Genomic DNA, 15,870 nt, shown 5'->3' on the forward strand with positions numbered 1-15,870 from the left:
CTCCCTAACATGAAACGTCCGCCCCTAGTGGCATGGCGCCGTCGGAGTTTTATACCCCTGCATCGCGTATCCGATATTTCTCCTCATTTGACTTTGAATATTCATTTTGTCCCTTTTAACCGTATAATTTTTGGCCCAGCCATAAAATGGGCAACGTCATCTGTCTTCATATGGATAGTGCAAGGGGCCCAAAGTGTAAGCGATGATTTCAGATGATCAATTGTACCGAGATTCCCCCTGAAAACAGGTCAAGATGGGTGGATTACAATATAATTTCTAAATTGGAAGGTGGACCCAATTCATCAACATTTGAAGCATTGTTTGAGCTCTGTTGCTCCCTTGAAGCATATCTATATTATAAAAGCCGCTTGATTTCCTGTAGAAGTGCGCTGTGTGTGTTGTTTTTTCTGTGCTTCCAATACTATTCTTTCTTTTCCTTTCTATTCATTCGCTTATTCATTCTTTTACATTCCCTTCTTCATCATGCGCTGCGCGCTGGTCCTTTCTTTTCTTCCCCTGCTAGCCTTGGGATGCAATAACCCAGCTAGTCATGCTTGTGCTTCAGCATACACAGCTTCCAGCTCCGAAGCAGCCAATTTCTGCGCGACATTTACAGCTAGTACTGTAACAGCTACTACTGGCCTTCCTAATTTTGCTTCTGCCTGTGACAATGATGTCAAGCATCTATCGAGTGCATGCAGTTGCCTCGATACCGCTTGGGCAACTGACTCAGCCAGCGTAAGCCTCATTCAACAAGAAAGCACAGTTTGAAGTTTCGTATAGCTAAGAACTTTCTGGACCAGCAGTCTGCACCGGAGCCTACCAGTGTCTTTACTACCAGCACCACTGCGGCAGTGCCCAAAACTTCCTCGACTTCGCAAACCACTTTTGTGACTGCTACTCGACCCTCCACCTCCTCCGAGGTTGGTATCGCAACCACGACTGCTGCCCCCGTGACATCTGCTGCCGCTTCCATCACCGGTTCTGCTTGTGTTGTCAGTGAATACGCTTCGCTCTCTTCTGCCATCGAATCCTGCACCAACATTGTGCTTTCCGATCTATATGCCCCTCCCTCGAGCACCATTGATTTATCGAGCCTTCAAACTGGTGCCTCCGTCACATTTGCTGGTACTACTGTAAGTAGAAATTACTGCCTTAGTTATGAATTTGAGATCGGTGCAGTGAATAACGGAAGATAGACCTTCGGAGACACCTTTGATGATGACTTTGACCCCATCGTCATTTCCGGAACAAACATCACAATTACCGGTGCTGCTGGTCACGTAATCGAAGGTAACGGTGAGGCCTACTGGGATGGCGAGGGCTCCAATGGTGGACAAGACAAGTAAGCGACTTCTTCCATATGACTGACTCCTGAGTTATGTCGCTGACCACTCTATCAAGGCCCGATCACTTCATTGTCGTCAAAGACGTTTACTACTCCGAGATCACCAACCTGAACATCGTTAACTGGCCTGTACACTGCTTCGAGATCGAGGATGTTGAGCATCTTACCATCTCCGGTCTTGTATTGAACAACACAGCGGGTGACTCGGCAAATTCAGCAAGTGATGGCGATGCTGCAGGTCATAATACCGATGGATTTGATATTTCTAAGAGTACATACGTCACTCTACAGAACAGCTATGTCTACAACCAGGATGACTGTGTGGCCGTGACCAGCGGTTCCAATATTGTCATTGACAATCTATACTGCTCCGGAGGCCATGGACTGAGTATTGGATCAATTGGCGGCAAGAGCGATAACACCGTCGACACTGTGACCTTCAAGAACTCCCAGGTGGTAAACAGTGAGAATGGCTGCCGGATCAAGAGCAATGCCGACACTACTGGTAGTGTCAGCAATGTTGTCTATCAAAATATTACTCTCTCTGGCATCACGGACTACGGTATTGATGTGCAGCAGGATTATCTGAATGGCGGTGCCACTGGAGACCCTACCAACGGAGTCAACATCACCAGCATCTCCTTCATTGACGTTACTGGTACCGTCACTGACGACGGTATGGACTACTATATTCTGTGTGGTAGTGACAGCTGCTCCGACTTTTCATTTTCTGGTGTTTCCATTACTGGAGGTGGCGAGACTAGCAGCTGCAATTATCCTTCTAGTGGTTGTCCTTAGAGATCTACTCTTTGGCCAGAAATAGTATAAAATATCATTGGGGTCACGATGTGGCTTTATCATACTTTTATTTTCTTTAGTAGTATTACTTCGCTGCTTCAAATATTCAGGTCAATGGTCGTCTTAAGATCTTGACTTCGAAGAGAGGAATAAAGCATTTCGATCGGCTCAAAATATCCATATACTTAGTTCAAGTGTCTTAATTGTTAAACACCGAGTACTACTAGGAGTGCCCTGTTCTGACAATAATAACTCTAACATTAAGTCCATTCAAGTAAAATTTGAACTACTAGTAGTAGATTAACTATTGTCTACTAGTTAAAAGTGGGTTTTGAACAACTACAAACGACTACTATAGTTTATCTCGATATATCAGCTATCAGGCCAGATGAAATTCTTCATATTGTACACCTCCATCTTTTTGCCTTGTCTACTCTATCTCTGCATAAGAAATCACCCCAATAATGCTTGAATCTGCAAGTGGCACCTCCGCACGTGACCGTGTTTCGCACGCGTCGCCGCAGATGGAAAGCCGAAGGCGACAATTTTGACTTTTGTTCCAGCAATTCCGACACAGTTTTCAGTTTTTTCTACTTTCATTGATTTTCTTCACATAATTCATAATCGCATATCCATTCCCTCTGTTTAGCATAGTGCCAATCCTCAATCTGGTGTTTCAGCCCCTTGTGGAGAGACTGCCTGTTGACCGTTTTACCGCTCGTGCTCAACCTTGCGCGTGCTGGTCGATCGCCACTGGATCGGGCAGATGGTGTCCTTGTACCCGCATTAGCAACACTGCGCACGCCCGACGGTCCTCGAGAACATTCAGATCCTGACCGTGTGGCTAAGATCCCTACATACCAAGTCACTCCTCATCAGATCCTACCGTATCCATTTTACCTACATGCGGCGACTTGGCGCAAATTGATTTCACTCGCGTGTTTAGATCCCCTCGTGCCGCCGCGTAATCTCGCAGTTGCGCAATAATCGCGTATTGGTCGCCTACCTTGCCTTATTCTTCATCTGCACTGGCTTTGCTCTCCCATAGCCTGCTGCATGATCATGAATGACCTTCAATATGCTCCGTCCAGTCGCGGGGTTCCCCATATGGAGGCCAGTGCGAACACTAGGTCTGTGAACACTTCAATCTCACGGGCTCCAGGAGGCCCGATTCGCTCGGAAGAGATTCAAGTTCCCCGGTCCCCTCAGACTCTCTCTTTGCAACTCGATGGGTTGAATGCTCGTATACATGACAATAGCGCGCCATTCCCGTCCTACGTCGAATCATCCGAACGAGACAGCGATACTTCTACCGAACCACGTCGACCGGAGCTACAACCCGCAAGCCCATTTACAGACCCCTTGTCTAGAATTCCCTCTTCCTCAATGAACGATTCCAGCCCATCTATCAAAGTCGAAAATTCCCAGTCGTCTACTGAGAATGCACAAACACCAACAACACACTCGAGCTCCCAAGAACAACTGTCAGTAAATGGGAATGGAAGTGGATTGAAAGAGGAGAGATACCTCCCAATAAAACATAGCAATGGGTCTTTATCTCCTCTACGATCTTTAGAAAATCGTTCATCGCGATCGGGGAGCGGAGTATCTTCTGCGCCAAAGCACAAGAGGACAGCGACAGGCGATGTTAAATCGATTTCCTCGAGTCTTGCAGCACCCCACAGCGAAGAATCCGACAAACTGGGGGCTACACGATGTCGCTCAAAGAGCACTGGCTCGTCAGCCCATGGAAGTAGAATTGCACAGGTACTTGCACCCTCATGGCCAGTTTCAAGGTATTATATTGACGCGTGTTTAGCTATCCGTTCACATTCGCACACGGCTATCGTATGCTGCTGCCAAAGTAGAAAAATCCAGGCAAGCGCGCGAAAAGGATACTCAGCTCGCGCTTCGCGGTTTGGAAAGTCTGTCAGAAGCGAGCACATCGATCCCAGGTGGAGTCACACCGACGCAAGCCTTGACCCCAACATCTCATCCACAGCATTCATCAACATCAATAAACACGCCCCGCAATTTCCAGTCCCATCACCGCTCTCAATCAGCCATCTCCTCAAACCCTGGAAAACTCGCCCCCTTCCCTAAACTAGCACCCCCTGTCGACATTATACCCTCGAATGGAGACACACGCCGTCGCAGACCTAACCCAAATTCGATTACAAAAGAATTCAATCGCAGTCCATATGCTCGTCATCATAGAAGACATCATTCTGTCCAAGAGCCCTCCATCACCAAAACATTGGGTTCACCCCCGGTCTTAGGGCCTGGACCAACACATATTCCTCCATCCGCGCGATTGCCCTTATCGGCCCAACACGAGGTTTACAGATCACGCACCCATTCTCAAAGCACAGCGATGGAGCAGGACGCAATTGAAACACTCCTTTTCATGTCCAGTCCCGAAAATTCTCAATATCGCTCAAGTCCACGCCCTTTACTACCGCCTACCTCGCAACTCAGCCTCAATGAATCAATCCATTCCCAAACCAATGGAGTGGCAAGTGATCAGAGTCAGAGCTCTCGAAGTGAAAATTCTCTCAATGGCCGCAGCCTCGAGCTAAGGCCATCTGCCTTTGCACTGGAGACAAACGCGGGTGATGAAATCGATCGTATTCTAGATCAAATGGAAAGTGATAGTGAGGATGACGAACGGTATGCATCGCACAGGGCTAGGGCCCCCGTGCACGCATATAATGGACATATGAGACATCATAGGTAAATGCCAGCATTGACCTGTGAAGTTAATTTACTCAAATAATGTTGCTTGGTTACCTCATTGCACACGGTCTTTGGCGGATCAATGGTAAGGGGCGAGTATGGGCTTGGGCTTTATGCATTCACGGCGGGATGGCATTATGATCTAATTTCAAAGTTGCATTTTGCATTCGCATCCGCTAAGGTGTCACGATTATTGAAAATCACTTTCTGGACATGGGCACTGATGTATGTTATCATTCATGGCGGTTGTTATCCACAATCGTCTCTACTCAAATGTCCCATGCACTCAACGTTGCCAGTATGTACGAGGGACTATAGCGTCCGCCGGGGGAAAACTCCCCTGGCCCTATATTAACCATTACCGTCTAGTACACCGCTACCTGTACTGTAAGCTCTACATATATAGAAAAACAAGTAGAAAGATAAGAACAAAAATGGAGAAATGAGTCTGCCCCCTGGACGCTATGGTGCCCCGTATATGTTCAAAATAATTATATACGTGAATCTATATCTAGTAATGAATTAAGTATGTTTTTCATGCGTATGCTCATTGGTTCAGCTCCTGTGATGAGGGTTAGTAAAACTCCGGTCTCATATATTCGGATGCGGCTTCTCCACAACAGCCGAAAGAAACAACTTACGCTAGCCATCTTACTGCGGGCTCGGATTTTTGGTCCGTAGAATGCCAGCACCCAGGGAACAAGGGTGAGTACAAGTCCCTTAACCGTCTATATTAGCAGATATCTTATAAGAGGAGGGCAGAAGTCAACTTACAATGGCACCGAGTAGACTTGAAGCCTCGGGGTATCCGAGATTTTGGAACATGGGTCTAGTAACCAAAGGGAAGATACCACCAAGCAAGTTTCGGCCTAAGCACGCAATAATTAGTATGAGCTTTCCAAAATGAGAGCCAAAAAAGTCAACGTACAGCAAGATTGTGCCGCAATTGCTGAGCTAGCGTATCTGTGGTACACATCCGCTAGGTAATTGAATGTAGCCAGGTAGATGGAGAAAATACCCATAGTCGCACAACCGACTGCGAGAGATGGGACGATCCATGGGACAGATGGGAAGGAACTCCATCCAAACCAGAAGAGACCGATAGGGAGAAGAATGGATTCGACGCAGACGAAGTAGAGACGGGCTTCAGCTGAGGAGGACAGTTTGCCGAACCTCATGGCAATCTTTTCTTGGACAAGACTGATAATTGTGATGATGATGACACCGACACACATTGCTGCTCTTTATTAGCGACGAATTTCTTTTTGTAGAAAGATTTGAGTAATTATGCTTACAGGTAAAGACGGCGCCGGTCTGCTCAATTGTGAAGTTGTGGTTGTTGTTGAAGACAAGTGGAATAGAGCCAAATTGGAGGTAGAGAGTGGCCCAGCTGAAGGATACCCATAGGGAGAAGAAGAAGACGACGGGCTCGGTGAAGAGCATGTCTAACGATATCCTGTTAGTTATATAGAAATGAACGTGAGAGAGAAAGATGACACTCACGGAAAGGCCGATATAGCGAGATTTGAACAGCAGTCATCAGTGAAGCACGCTGTTCGTCACTCTTGACCCTCCATCTAATGCGGCGAACCGTCTTTTCTGCTGGGTGGTCCTCAGAAGACATAATGACACCGACGTGGCCTGCCTGTTCAAGCTCCTCATAGTATCTATTTAAAGCGCCAGCCTTGCGGCTGAGTAGAACACTTCCACGAGTTTCCTTGAAAAAGAAATAAATGATCACCACGAAGACAGCAGAGACAATGGCATGTGAATAATAAATCCAACGCCAGCTGGAGTGAGTGACAATAACACCGGCGACTAAAGGTGCCAATCCTGTTCCAAACAATGCTGAACCGGCGAAGAGGGCCATCGGGGTATTTCGGTCTTCAGCATGAAAGATATCGCTAATGACGCCGCCGACCATAGTGGAGAATGTAGCTGGACAATGTCAGTATACCATCGTAGAGACGACGAGGAGGAAAGAGATACATACAAGCACCGCATCCCTGAAAGAAACGGGCAACCAAAAATCCAGCAAAGGAATGTGTTCCTCCGCATGCAATCAAGCAAGCTACCGAGTTTCATGGTCAGAATTATCTTCGGGGGTTGGGAATAAACGGCGTAGAGCTCACATACCAACAAAAACAACGCCACTTGCAACGAAAATAGGTCGGCGACCGTTGATTTCCGAGAAAGGAGCCAGAAGCATAGGAGCCAAGGCAAATCCAATACAAAAGATCGTGATACTCGTAGTATACGCCGTAGTGCTGATCCCCCACTCCTTGGTTAACAAATCCGACGCCGGACTAACTTCACCAGCCGAATAACCAGCCAACGCCGTAACGGCGCAAGCAATCCAAGTCATCATCCATTTCCGCGACCAAGGCCATATAAACGGGGAAGTATATTTCTCCAGGCTTGGAGCCTCTGGTGCTGCGGATTGACCAGCGCTTGGGGGTAAAGTAATACATGGGGTGGGGAGCGGCGTTTCTAGCTCCAGATAGAGATACTCAATTTCCTTCTCGAGCGAAACGTTGGAACTGGATTCGGGTTTATCCATATTGATACTGGTCCCAGATTTGGGTGTAGTCACGGTTGCAGCACTAAATGCCATATAACAACGAGCAAGAAGTGTCGTTGAAATATATAGGTCTTCAACGCCTTTGATGTGTAGATCTTAGTTTGGAGCAAATGAATCTGGACTTTCTTATGGGCCAAGGCTCAGACCTTATAAACGCGGGCCGAAAGAGTCACAACATGGAAAATTAAGATAAAATTGGAGAAAATTGAAATCTGCAAAATTGGCATCTCCAACTATGATAAGGGGATCCATTCAGGGCATGGAGAACAAAGTGGAGGAGGGCGATAGGGAGCTCCTTGGGTAGTATCGCATGTGGCTAATGTATAATATGGAAGATGGAGAATAAGCCTGCTTTTCGGCCATTTGATCGAATCATTATGCACGTCTTTAGCCGGGTGTCTATGCCGATTGGAGAAGATGGTTTTATTTCCTTTATTTCCTGTCTTTTGTCATTTCTCAATAGTGAGGATTAATAATGTTCTTGACCGGAAAAGGAAATGACTCCCCCCACTTTAAATGTCAATCCCCGAATCCCCGAATCCCCGAATTGGAGATCGGGAACATCTCCGTGATTTGAATATTAGCATGTATCAAGATGTCGAAATTATACCACAATGTAGACAAGCATAAATCCGTTTTATTGGTTCAATTTTTATAATCCACTAGTTAGCTTTTATTTCCCAAGCAAAAATTAAGTGCATACAGCCAGCTGGTAGAAAGTTCGTATCATTACCTGAATCTCTATAATGCAAGCCCCCGGAGTTGCCCTGCGTCTCCCCGACACCCGACAAACCTCCATCTTACACAACGTCACACACCATGAGGCCATGAAGCCATGAACCCGAACTCCAACACCAAACCCTATCAGTGTCAGAGATGCCCAAAGACATTTGCTCGACTGGAGCATCTCCAACGTCATGATCGATCTCGTATGGTCTATCTCTAGTTCAGCTATCTCATTCGCTACTAACCCCCCGCTTAGATACCAAGGAGAAGCCTTATGTCTGTCTCCAATGCCCGAAAGCTTTCACGCGCAAGTGAGTTGCCGAATCTAATACAGTTCATCCAATTCAGCTCTAATGTCGATTTAGGGATTTACTCTCGCGTCATGAGCGATTGGCCCATCAAGAGGGTATTAGCCCCGTGAGTCGCCAGACAATATCGCCGTCTCCATCCCATCCAACTCTGGATGGCTTAGACACACTGGCCTCGGTTGTTACAGACCCTGCACATTCAAGTAATCATTTAGCGTCAAGGCGTGATGCACAATTTTCAAGCTCCATGGATGTGGATCGGGGCCCAATGGTTGATTCGCAGCTATCCAACCCAGGAAACCCCGCGGCTCCAGTTACGCCCACGCCTCTGCAGGGGTCAGACTTTGCGTACCCGATAAGTGCCCTTGGGACAACAGCCTATCATGGCAACGATTTTACTTCGTTCCTAGATAGCGTTCCCTTGCCAAGTCACCCATTTTCACCCGCATTCCAGCCACTTCCTTTATTTCCGCCCTTGCAATACTCCCCTGTTTCGGAGTTTGGCCAAAGCCCCGCTATAGATCACCTAACAGAACCAGCTTCCACTCCCTCAAGCTCTGTCCTACCACGACAGGCTGCGCAATTGCCCTCTCTCCAGCCGGAGGGATATCAGTCTCCCGCGGCCAAGGCAAAACAGCCAACCGGATTCCTTCCCGTGACCGCACAGTGTCGTGAAAGGATTCTCCATCTCCTGAGGGAGTACTCCAATGTCGTCCCGGATCCAACGCTACCTTCTCGACATGCTCTATCACGATGTCTGACAGGTTATCTTATGGGTTTCCACGATCATTACCCAATCGTGCACAGACCAACTATCGATGCCGACACGATGTCCCTGCATTTGTTTCTTTCTATGGCCGCATTGGGTGCTCGCTATTGTAGAGAGCCAGATACAAGTATGTGGTTGTATCAAATAGCCAAACCGGTCACTTTAGAGCATGTGCGCCGCACGTTTCAGTCAGGTTCTTTACCCGAAGGAGATGCAGCTAATAGCGTTGATATGCTTGAAACGATCCAGTCGCTGCTATTTTTGATATCGGTTTCGTCTTGGTTTATCAACAATCCACCATACTATGAGGCGTTGTCTATTCGAAGTACAATGGGTGCCCTGTTACGAAAAGGCGGTATTAACCGGCTACCCGAAGAAGATGGAACCTGGGAAAGCTGGATATATCGTGAACGAGTCAAACGCACGAAGTTGATCGTCTTCTGCTTTTTCAACATCCACACGATCGTCTTTGATATAGCCCCTGTCATTCTTACGGAAGAGTTAACTCTGGAATTGCCATGCACCGAAAGAGAATGGCAAGCATCTCGACCCGAGACCTGGCAAATTGCTCGTAGTCAAAGTCCTGGAGAGCCGAAGTTCCAAGGCGCATTGTCCGCTTTGTTTAACCCTACCAGTGACATAGAAAGATTTTCTTCTCTAGGGGGCTACGTCTTGATCCACGCGATGCTCCAGGACATCTGGATCATGACTAAAGCGAGTCGACTTACTCTGGCGCGCAGTCTTCGCTTGAATTCTCCAATAGCATCAATGCCCGAACTCGTTGTTTTCGAGCAAGCATTGGAACGGTGGTGTCAATACTGGGAACGAAATCAAGAGTCTTCCATTGATCCACTCAGTCCTCATGGACCAATATCATTTACCTCGGCAGCTTTGCTTCGGCTAGCCTATATTCGACTCAATGCTGACTGTGGATCTGCGAGACAGCTTCAATCATGGGATCCTGTTCAAATTGCAAAAAGTCTCAAAGACAACCTTTCCGTGCAGCGAGGTGACCGCCTTACCCGAGCAGCACTTCACTGCGCCCATGCATTAAGCACCCCCGTCAAGCTCGGTATTGGCTACGTGGCGCACTCACAGGTTGCCCTGTGGTCAAATCAACATGCCCTGTGCTCGCTTGAATGCGCCGTGGTATTGGCTAAATGGCTCGAAGCGGTGACGGGGCCGAACCCAGACTCCGCACTAACAGAACAGGAAGCCCGATTGCGGGACTTTGTGCTAGAAATGGTCATGGAGGTGCAGCATGGCGTTTCACGGGAATGGCTCCTGGCCACTAATACCAGGCTTAGTGCGGCGGTGACCCGCCTCTGGGCGCGCCTTTTCACAGCGGATTACATATGGGAAATGGTCAATCTTATTGGGAGGTCACTAGATAGTTATGCCGATTTGTTGGAACAGGGATCATAGTGGGGATAAAAGTATAATTTGATCAGATAATAATGTATATACTCGGAACTAATCAACTATGAACCACCTGTGGAATAAGCATCTTAGCGAATTTCCAGCTATGATTACTCAAAAAGGTCGGGGTTTAAATTGGGGACGGCAGTCTGATCAGATTATGATCCCAGCCGGGAAACTGGACTGCCGAAGCGATACCCACGCTACATCATAACCCATGCGATGTGGACTTAGTATTCTGACTCATAACCTTGGAAATCTATCTCCGCAAAGAGATCTTAATACATCCGGGCTACCCACCAGGTAGTACTTAATTGATGATATTGTCCCCAATATAAAAATCGTTCAAGAACCAGACTATCCTATCCCATCCGTCAATCCATCAATTCCCACCATGGCACCCCCCAGCCCCCTCATAGCAACCTCGCAACTCGTTCCTCAAGGATCTACACTCGCAACCCCTAAACCAAGAGTCGAAGATATAATGGATCTCTCTACCCGGCCAAACAAGCAATGAGTTCGACAACATAATGCGCGACAATCATCGCGCTGAACCAAGACAAGTGCGAACTGATCTATCACCTGCTGCGCAGTCTCAACGCGACAACAATCGTCGAAGCAGGAACAAGCTTCGGCGTAAGCACCATTTACCTTGCCCTCGCTGCTTCTCAAAATGCTTCGCGGAACGGAAATGACAAGGGCCGAGTCATTGCTACGAAGAAAGAGCCTTCGAAGACCGAGATTGCGCAGAGAAACTGGACCCAGGCCGGAGGCGAGATCGAAGGCGTGATTGACTTACGAATTGAAGATCTTCGCGAGGCTCTTGCGAGTGATCTGGGGACTGTGGTGGAGTTCCTGCTTCTGGATAGTATGCTTAACGTTCTATCTTGTTCTCATGCTGGGGGCTTACTGGAAGGAATCTGCTAATGGTTCGTATAATTTGGACTCCTCTCGCTCTGCCTGCACTTAAGCTTGTAGAGCCGTATTTCCGGTCTGGCGCTATGCTAATGGCTGATAATACGCTGGCTTATAATACGCTTAAGGCTGTTTCTGGTTAGGAGGAGCTATTTGCATATGTGGATGCACCGGGTAGTCGGTTCCATAGAATCACCATGCCCTATGCGGGAGGCTTGGATATGATTGTGTATGAATGAAACTAAAGAGAACAGTGGAACTCTGGAGCCGCTCGCTATGTATCTTATGGGCGCAGCACCTTTCGTAGGATATTATTCCTTGCTCTAAATTGCTGACAATATAAAACTGTTCGATGAAATTCTCATCCGGCCATCCTGATAAAGTATCAAAGTAGAAGCATTGAAGCATGAGTTCTGGTGATTTGTTTTAGTTGAAAGATTACTCATATATACGTCTATTCTAAATTATACAAAAAGAATATTCTTCATCACCGTGTCACATATCTAAATTACTCCCGTGTATGTTCCAATATCATAGCAAGGAGTCTCTGGCGGCCTGAGTATTTGGTCTGCGTAGCGTAAAGGCTTCCAGTGGCATTGGTGGATCCCTCCACACACTCACCATCATAGAACATAGCATTAGCAGCATCCTGCCAGAGAGTCTCTTGTTGCAAAGTATTGTCAAAGGTAAAGAAACGACGGCACTCAGCAGCCTCGTAGATGTATTGCCGGGGGACATGGTCATTGTCAGGGCCAAAGGCATTTATAATGTTCACGCGGGCTGATTCAACTGTGAAGGACCAATCATCCAGAGGGATAGGAACATATTTATCCCATTTCTCGAGATCCTCATCAGACAGCAAGGCTGAAGAGTTTGCAAGCTTCTTGGCCTCTTTAAACACCGATGCGAATTCGGCGATGTCGTAGACCATCGAACCTTTGATACCACCCATTCCTTGCATAGGTCCGACCTGTGGACGACCACCGAAGGCAATGGTACGAACACCCTGGCCCTTCATTAACTCAGTAAAAATTGTACATGTCGATGCGCAGGTACCATCGGTGATCTATGAAATCGTCAGTCCATGTTCAACTCCACCGAATGACAAAGGGCGCTTACCAGAATAATATCCTCGGCGTCGAAGTACTGGGTCTTGGGGTCCAGAGGCATTTCACCATAGCCACTGACAGGCATCCCATCATTGTAGTCAGGGTAAGATAGCAGAGTTAAGTTGACAGCAAATAAGCTGGAAGAGTTCATTCCAAGGAACTCATTAGGCCCAAATAAATCAGCCCAAGAATCAAAGCCCTCCTTTTGGTCGGGCTTTACGCTAGCCTTCCAACTCAAAATGCTACCTTCAAGGTCGTCGACAGGAAGACGAGATAGTGCCTCGCCCATGAAGTTAACACCCTCCGTAGCACGGAAACGGTTGGCGGAATAGAGCGGCTGGTCAGGGAAGAACAAGCGGAATGTATTCCACCCCGCAGCAATACTCCCACCACCATTACCCTGGAGATCAATAATGACCTTCTTCTTATTTTTCTTGGCAGCAGTATTAACGAAGTCGCGTGTCACGTTATAGAATCTTTCGACATCTTTAGGGTCAAAGCTGGGAATAGCAAGCACTGCAGTATCCTCAAGGGGTGAATCTTCAGGGAAGAAGGTGAGCGCTGAGTTATCGCTGGTACGAGATGACGGCTTTGGATAGCCCTCTGGGGCTGGCACCATTGAGCGTTTGGAGATATTTGGAGCGAATTTATCAACGATTTTGGTGTTAACCTTTGTTGAGGCCTTCACAGATCGTTTGGAAGAAGCAGCAGTAGAATCGGATGGAATGCAGAATGTTTCATACAGAGCCTTGCCGGACTTCCACTTCCATGTGTTAATATTCACAACAGTATCAACCACTTGCGAGGTTCCATTGGCAAAGTGGAGGGTATGGTAAGCTCCTGTCCAGACCATGCTTTCGCTAAAGAGACCGACCTGTTTAAATGCAGATCCACCATCCACGTCAAGACTATATGGGTTTGATGGGAAAACTGCGTTGTACAGGGCATCATAGTCCTGGGAGCTGTCGCTCAGAGAGATTTTTCCCAAGTACGACTCCACATCTTCACCATTGATCGAGACGACTGGTGAAACTTTGTCTTTGTGGGTTTGCAGTACCTTGGCATCCTTCACCGTATAAACTTCAGGAATTGCGGTCCCGTTTGATGAGATCGAAATGAGCGGTACATTGTTTGAAAAGTCCATGATTGTAGTCGAGCATAATTGCATATCCAAATGACCATCGAAAGCTGATTTAAGCATCTTTTGTATAGCGGTATCGAATTCATATTGGCTCTCGTAACCATTATCCGCTGCCTTCTTCTCGATGTTATCAAGGATCCCGATGAGGTCGGTGGGGGGCATTTGATAGCCTGCAGGAGGGTTTTTTAGAAGCTCGAGATCAGATTGAAAAAGAAGCCATTTGCGGTACTCTTTCACAAACCTGACAGCTCGCTCTGAATCGAAGGGCATAGATTGTAAACATTCTAGTCCCAGCTCGCCCGTTATCTGGAAACCCGCAGCTGTTTCAATAATTAGCAAAACTTCCACATACATCTCAGTCTTCTTGGTCGAGACTTACATCCGTTATTATTCTTGAAGCGTTGATTAATTTGACCACAGGCATCCAAGCTGTCGCTCCGATGCAAGATAACATTGGATGTGGCCTGTGAGGCCGTCAACAGGACTGTGGCCAAGAGTGCATCGGTTCCGAATCGCATTTTTGCTGCGAAGTCTCGTTATGTTATTATTGTATTATTTAGAAACGGGAAATCTAGAACCTTGGGGCTTTAAGAGAATATTTATGTTCATTGATTCTTCATAGCCCTTCTCTAAGCCGCTCTGCCCCCTTTTCTAAGTCTCCATCAGATACGAGACACAGCCTTACGCTATACAATAACCTTCGCTCTATATACCAAGTTGAGGCATGATGGTCACGTTTTCTTCTCCACAGTTAGCTGCGACGGGCGGCTTTATCCCATCTCATTGGTTGCATCTAGGTTAACCTCCCGCGATGTGGGGTATCAGGGACAGCACTGCGGCTCAAAGGGGTTTTCACGGGCTGAAAATGGGGCCATTTTGCAGATTAACAACAGCAAGGCTGTTCGCTTGGAAGCAAAAACCCCACTCCGACCATAAAAATAGAAACTTCAATAAATAGTCATCCAAATGCAGAACATGCCGCGAGCATTCCATCTCCCAAGGTTGGAAATAAACAGGATTGGAGTGTGAATGAACATGTCCATATTCCAACTGTTGACACTATCTTGGGCTTTGAACACTACCCACATTACTTCCATATGTAAACTGAAACAAAAGCCGAAACGATCATTTTATTTCTGCGCGCAAATTGCGACAGGTAGCGGAAATTATGATCAAGGAAGTTGGCGCGAAGCATAATTATAGAAGTGGATCCTCAATTTCAACCTCATCAGGATTGTGGAGAGCGGCTTGTTACACTCAAGAAGACGTTTTCAAGTTGCACGGTCTTTTTATTAACTGAAGGCTATTTATGCCTTTTCTCAGTTCGCTATATCATGATTGCTCCGAGTCGATATCCAGCCACGAGCTCGTTTATACGAAGTGTATATAGGTTAAACCTCCTAATCCCATGCAGAACCAGCTATGGATAAGACTTAAAAAGCCGAAAATCCGATTCTTGATATTTCATAGTCTCTATCTCCAGATTCTATCGCACATATGGCGGTTCCTTGAATTTACAAATGCTTCAATCACTCGAATTCTGTCTTGCCTCCATGGTCGTTTAAGCTTCCCCCTATGCGATATTCAAGATAGACAATATCCGAAACTTGAACCTGAACTCTTCATCAGTAACGTGAAACTCAATTGCTTGGAGCACCATTTTATGTGGATCAAGATCTTGAACCTTGGAAATGATAGGGCTCCTGGGTGCCCGAACAAGTAGAGTATGTATACTTTTTCTTTTCTTTGTAGTATGAGTTCAAAGCGAGTAAATTGAAAATGAATTTACGATTGGAGTGGTGCATAGTACTAGACTGTTGTATATCAACGAAGTTAGTATAGTTTGATTTCATGCACGCGTGAGTTCAAGACTATCATGATACATACAAAATCTGCAATCCAAGCCTTCTGGGAAATCATGATCATCCAAGCACTTTATTCAAGTTGAACATTTGAAGCCTTGAAGCCCTGGAGGTGAGGTAATAGGTATGTACCCAGTACTACTATATAGTCTTCAAGT

The 15,870-nt window shown here is 46.7% G+C and overlaps 6 protein-coding genes across 6 annotated transcripts; 4 read left to right on the top strand and 2 right to left on the bottom strand.

Annotated features, from left to right (window-relative positions):
- Positions 1–146: 146 nt before the first annotated feature.
- On the top strand, positions 147–2,146 carry N7478_002965 (glycoside hydrolase family 28 protein; the record flags this gene model as incomplete). The annotated part of the gene is made up of 5 exons (XM_056919179.1): positions 147–195; positions 632–738; positions 804–1,136; positions 1,200–1,345; positions 1,405–2,146. 5 exons carry the CDS (start codon positions 147–149, stop codon positions 2,144–2,146), a joined length of 1,377 nt encoding a protein of 458 aa, XP_056782337.1.
- A 1,062-nt stretch (positions 2,147–3,208) lies between these two features.
- N7478_002966 (uncharacterized protein) lies at positions 3,209–4,883 on the top strand (the record flags this gene model as incomplete). The annotated part of the gene is made up of 2 exons (XM_056919180.1): positions 3,209–3,913; positions 3,966–4,883. The coding sequence occupies 2 exons, from the start codon at positions 3,209–3,211 to the stop codon at positions 4,881–4,883; spliced, it is 1,623 nt and encodes a 540-aa protein (XP_056782338.1).
- A 546-nt stretch (positions 4,884–5,429) lies between these two features.
- N7478_002967 (Major facilitator superfamily domain general substrate transporter) lies at positions 5,430–7,442 on the bottom strand (the record flags this gene model as incomplete). Its single annotated transcript, XM_056919181.1, has 8 exons — positions 5,430–5,444; positions 5,524–5,601; positions 5,657–5,751; positions 5,811–6,119; positions 6,178–6,327; positions 6,386–6,820; positions 6,876–6,953; positions 7,019–7,442. 8 exons carry the CDS (start codon positions 7,440–7,442, stop codon positions 5,430–5,432), a joined length of 1,584 nt encoding a protein of 527 aa, XP_056782339.1.
- An 856-nt stretch (positions 7,443–8,298) lies between these two features.
- On the top strand, positions 8,299–10,691 carry N7478_002968 (transcription factor domain-containing protein; the record flags this gene model as incomplete). Its single annotated transcript, XM_056919182.1, has 3 exons — positions 8,299–8,392; positions 8,446–8,500; positions 8,555–10,691. 3 exons carry the CDS (start codon positions 8,299–8,301, stop codon positions 10,689–10,691), a joined length of 2,286 nt encoding a protein of 761 aa, XP_056782340.1.
- A 388-nt stretch (positions 10,692–11,079) lies between these two features.
- On the top strand, positions 11,080–11,839 carry N7478_002969 (O-methyltransferase; the record flags this gene model as incomplete). The annotated part of the gene is given in 4 exon segments (XM_056919183.1): positions 11,080–11,157; positions 11,250–11,553; positions 11,664–11,731; positions 11,744–11,839. The coding sequence occupies 4 exon segments, from the start codon at positions 11,080–11,082 to the stop codon at positions 11,837–11,839; spliced, it is 546 nt and encodes a 181-aa protein (XP_056782341.1).
- A 269-nt stretch (positions 11,840–12,108) lies between these two features.
- Positions 12,109–14,368, bottom strand: N7478_002970 (uncharacterized protein; the record flags this gene model as incomplete). Its single annotated transcript, XM_056919184.1, has 3 exons — positions 12,109–12,666; positions 12,720–14,170; positions 14,230–14,368. 3 exons carry the CDS (start codon positions 14,366–14,368, stop codon positions 12,109–12,111), a joined length of 2,148 nt encoding a protein of 715 aa, XP_056782342.1.
- Positions 14,369–15,870: the final 1,502 nt, after the last annotated feature.

The sequence above is a fragment of the Penicillium angulare genome (assembly GCF_028827245.1).
Source record: "Penicillium angulare strain IBT 27051 chromosome Unknown utg000003l_segment0_segment0, whole genome shotgun sequence".
Classification (NCBI taxonomy): domain Eukaryota; kingdom Fungi; phylum Ascomycota; class Eurotiomycetes; order Eurotiales; family Aspergillaceae; genus Penicillium; species Penicillium angulare.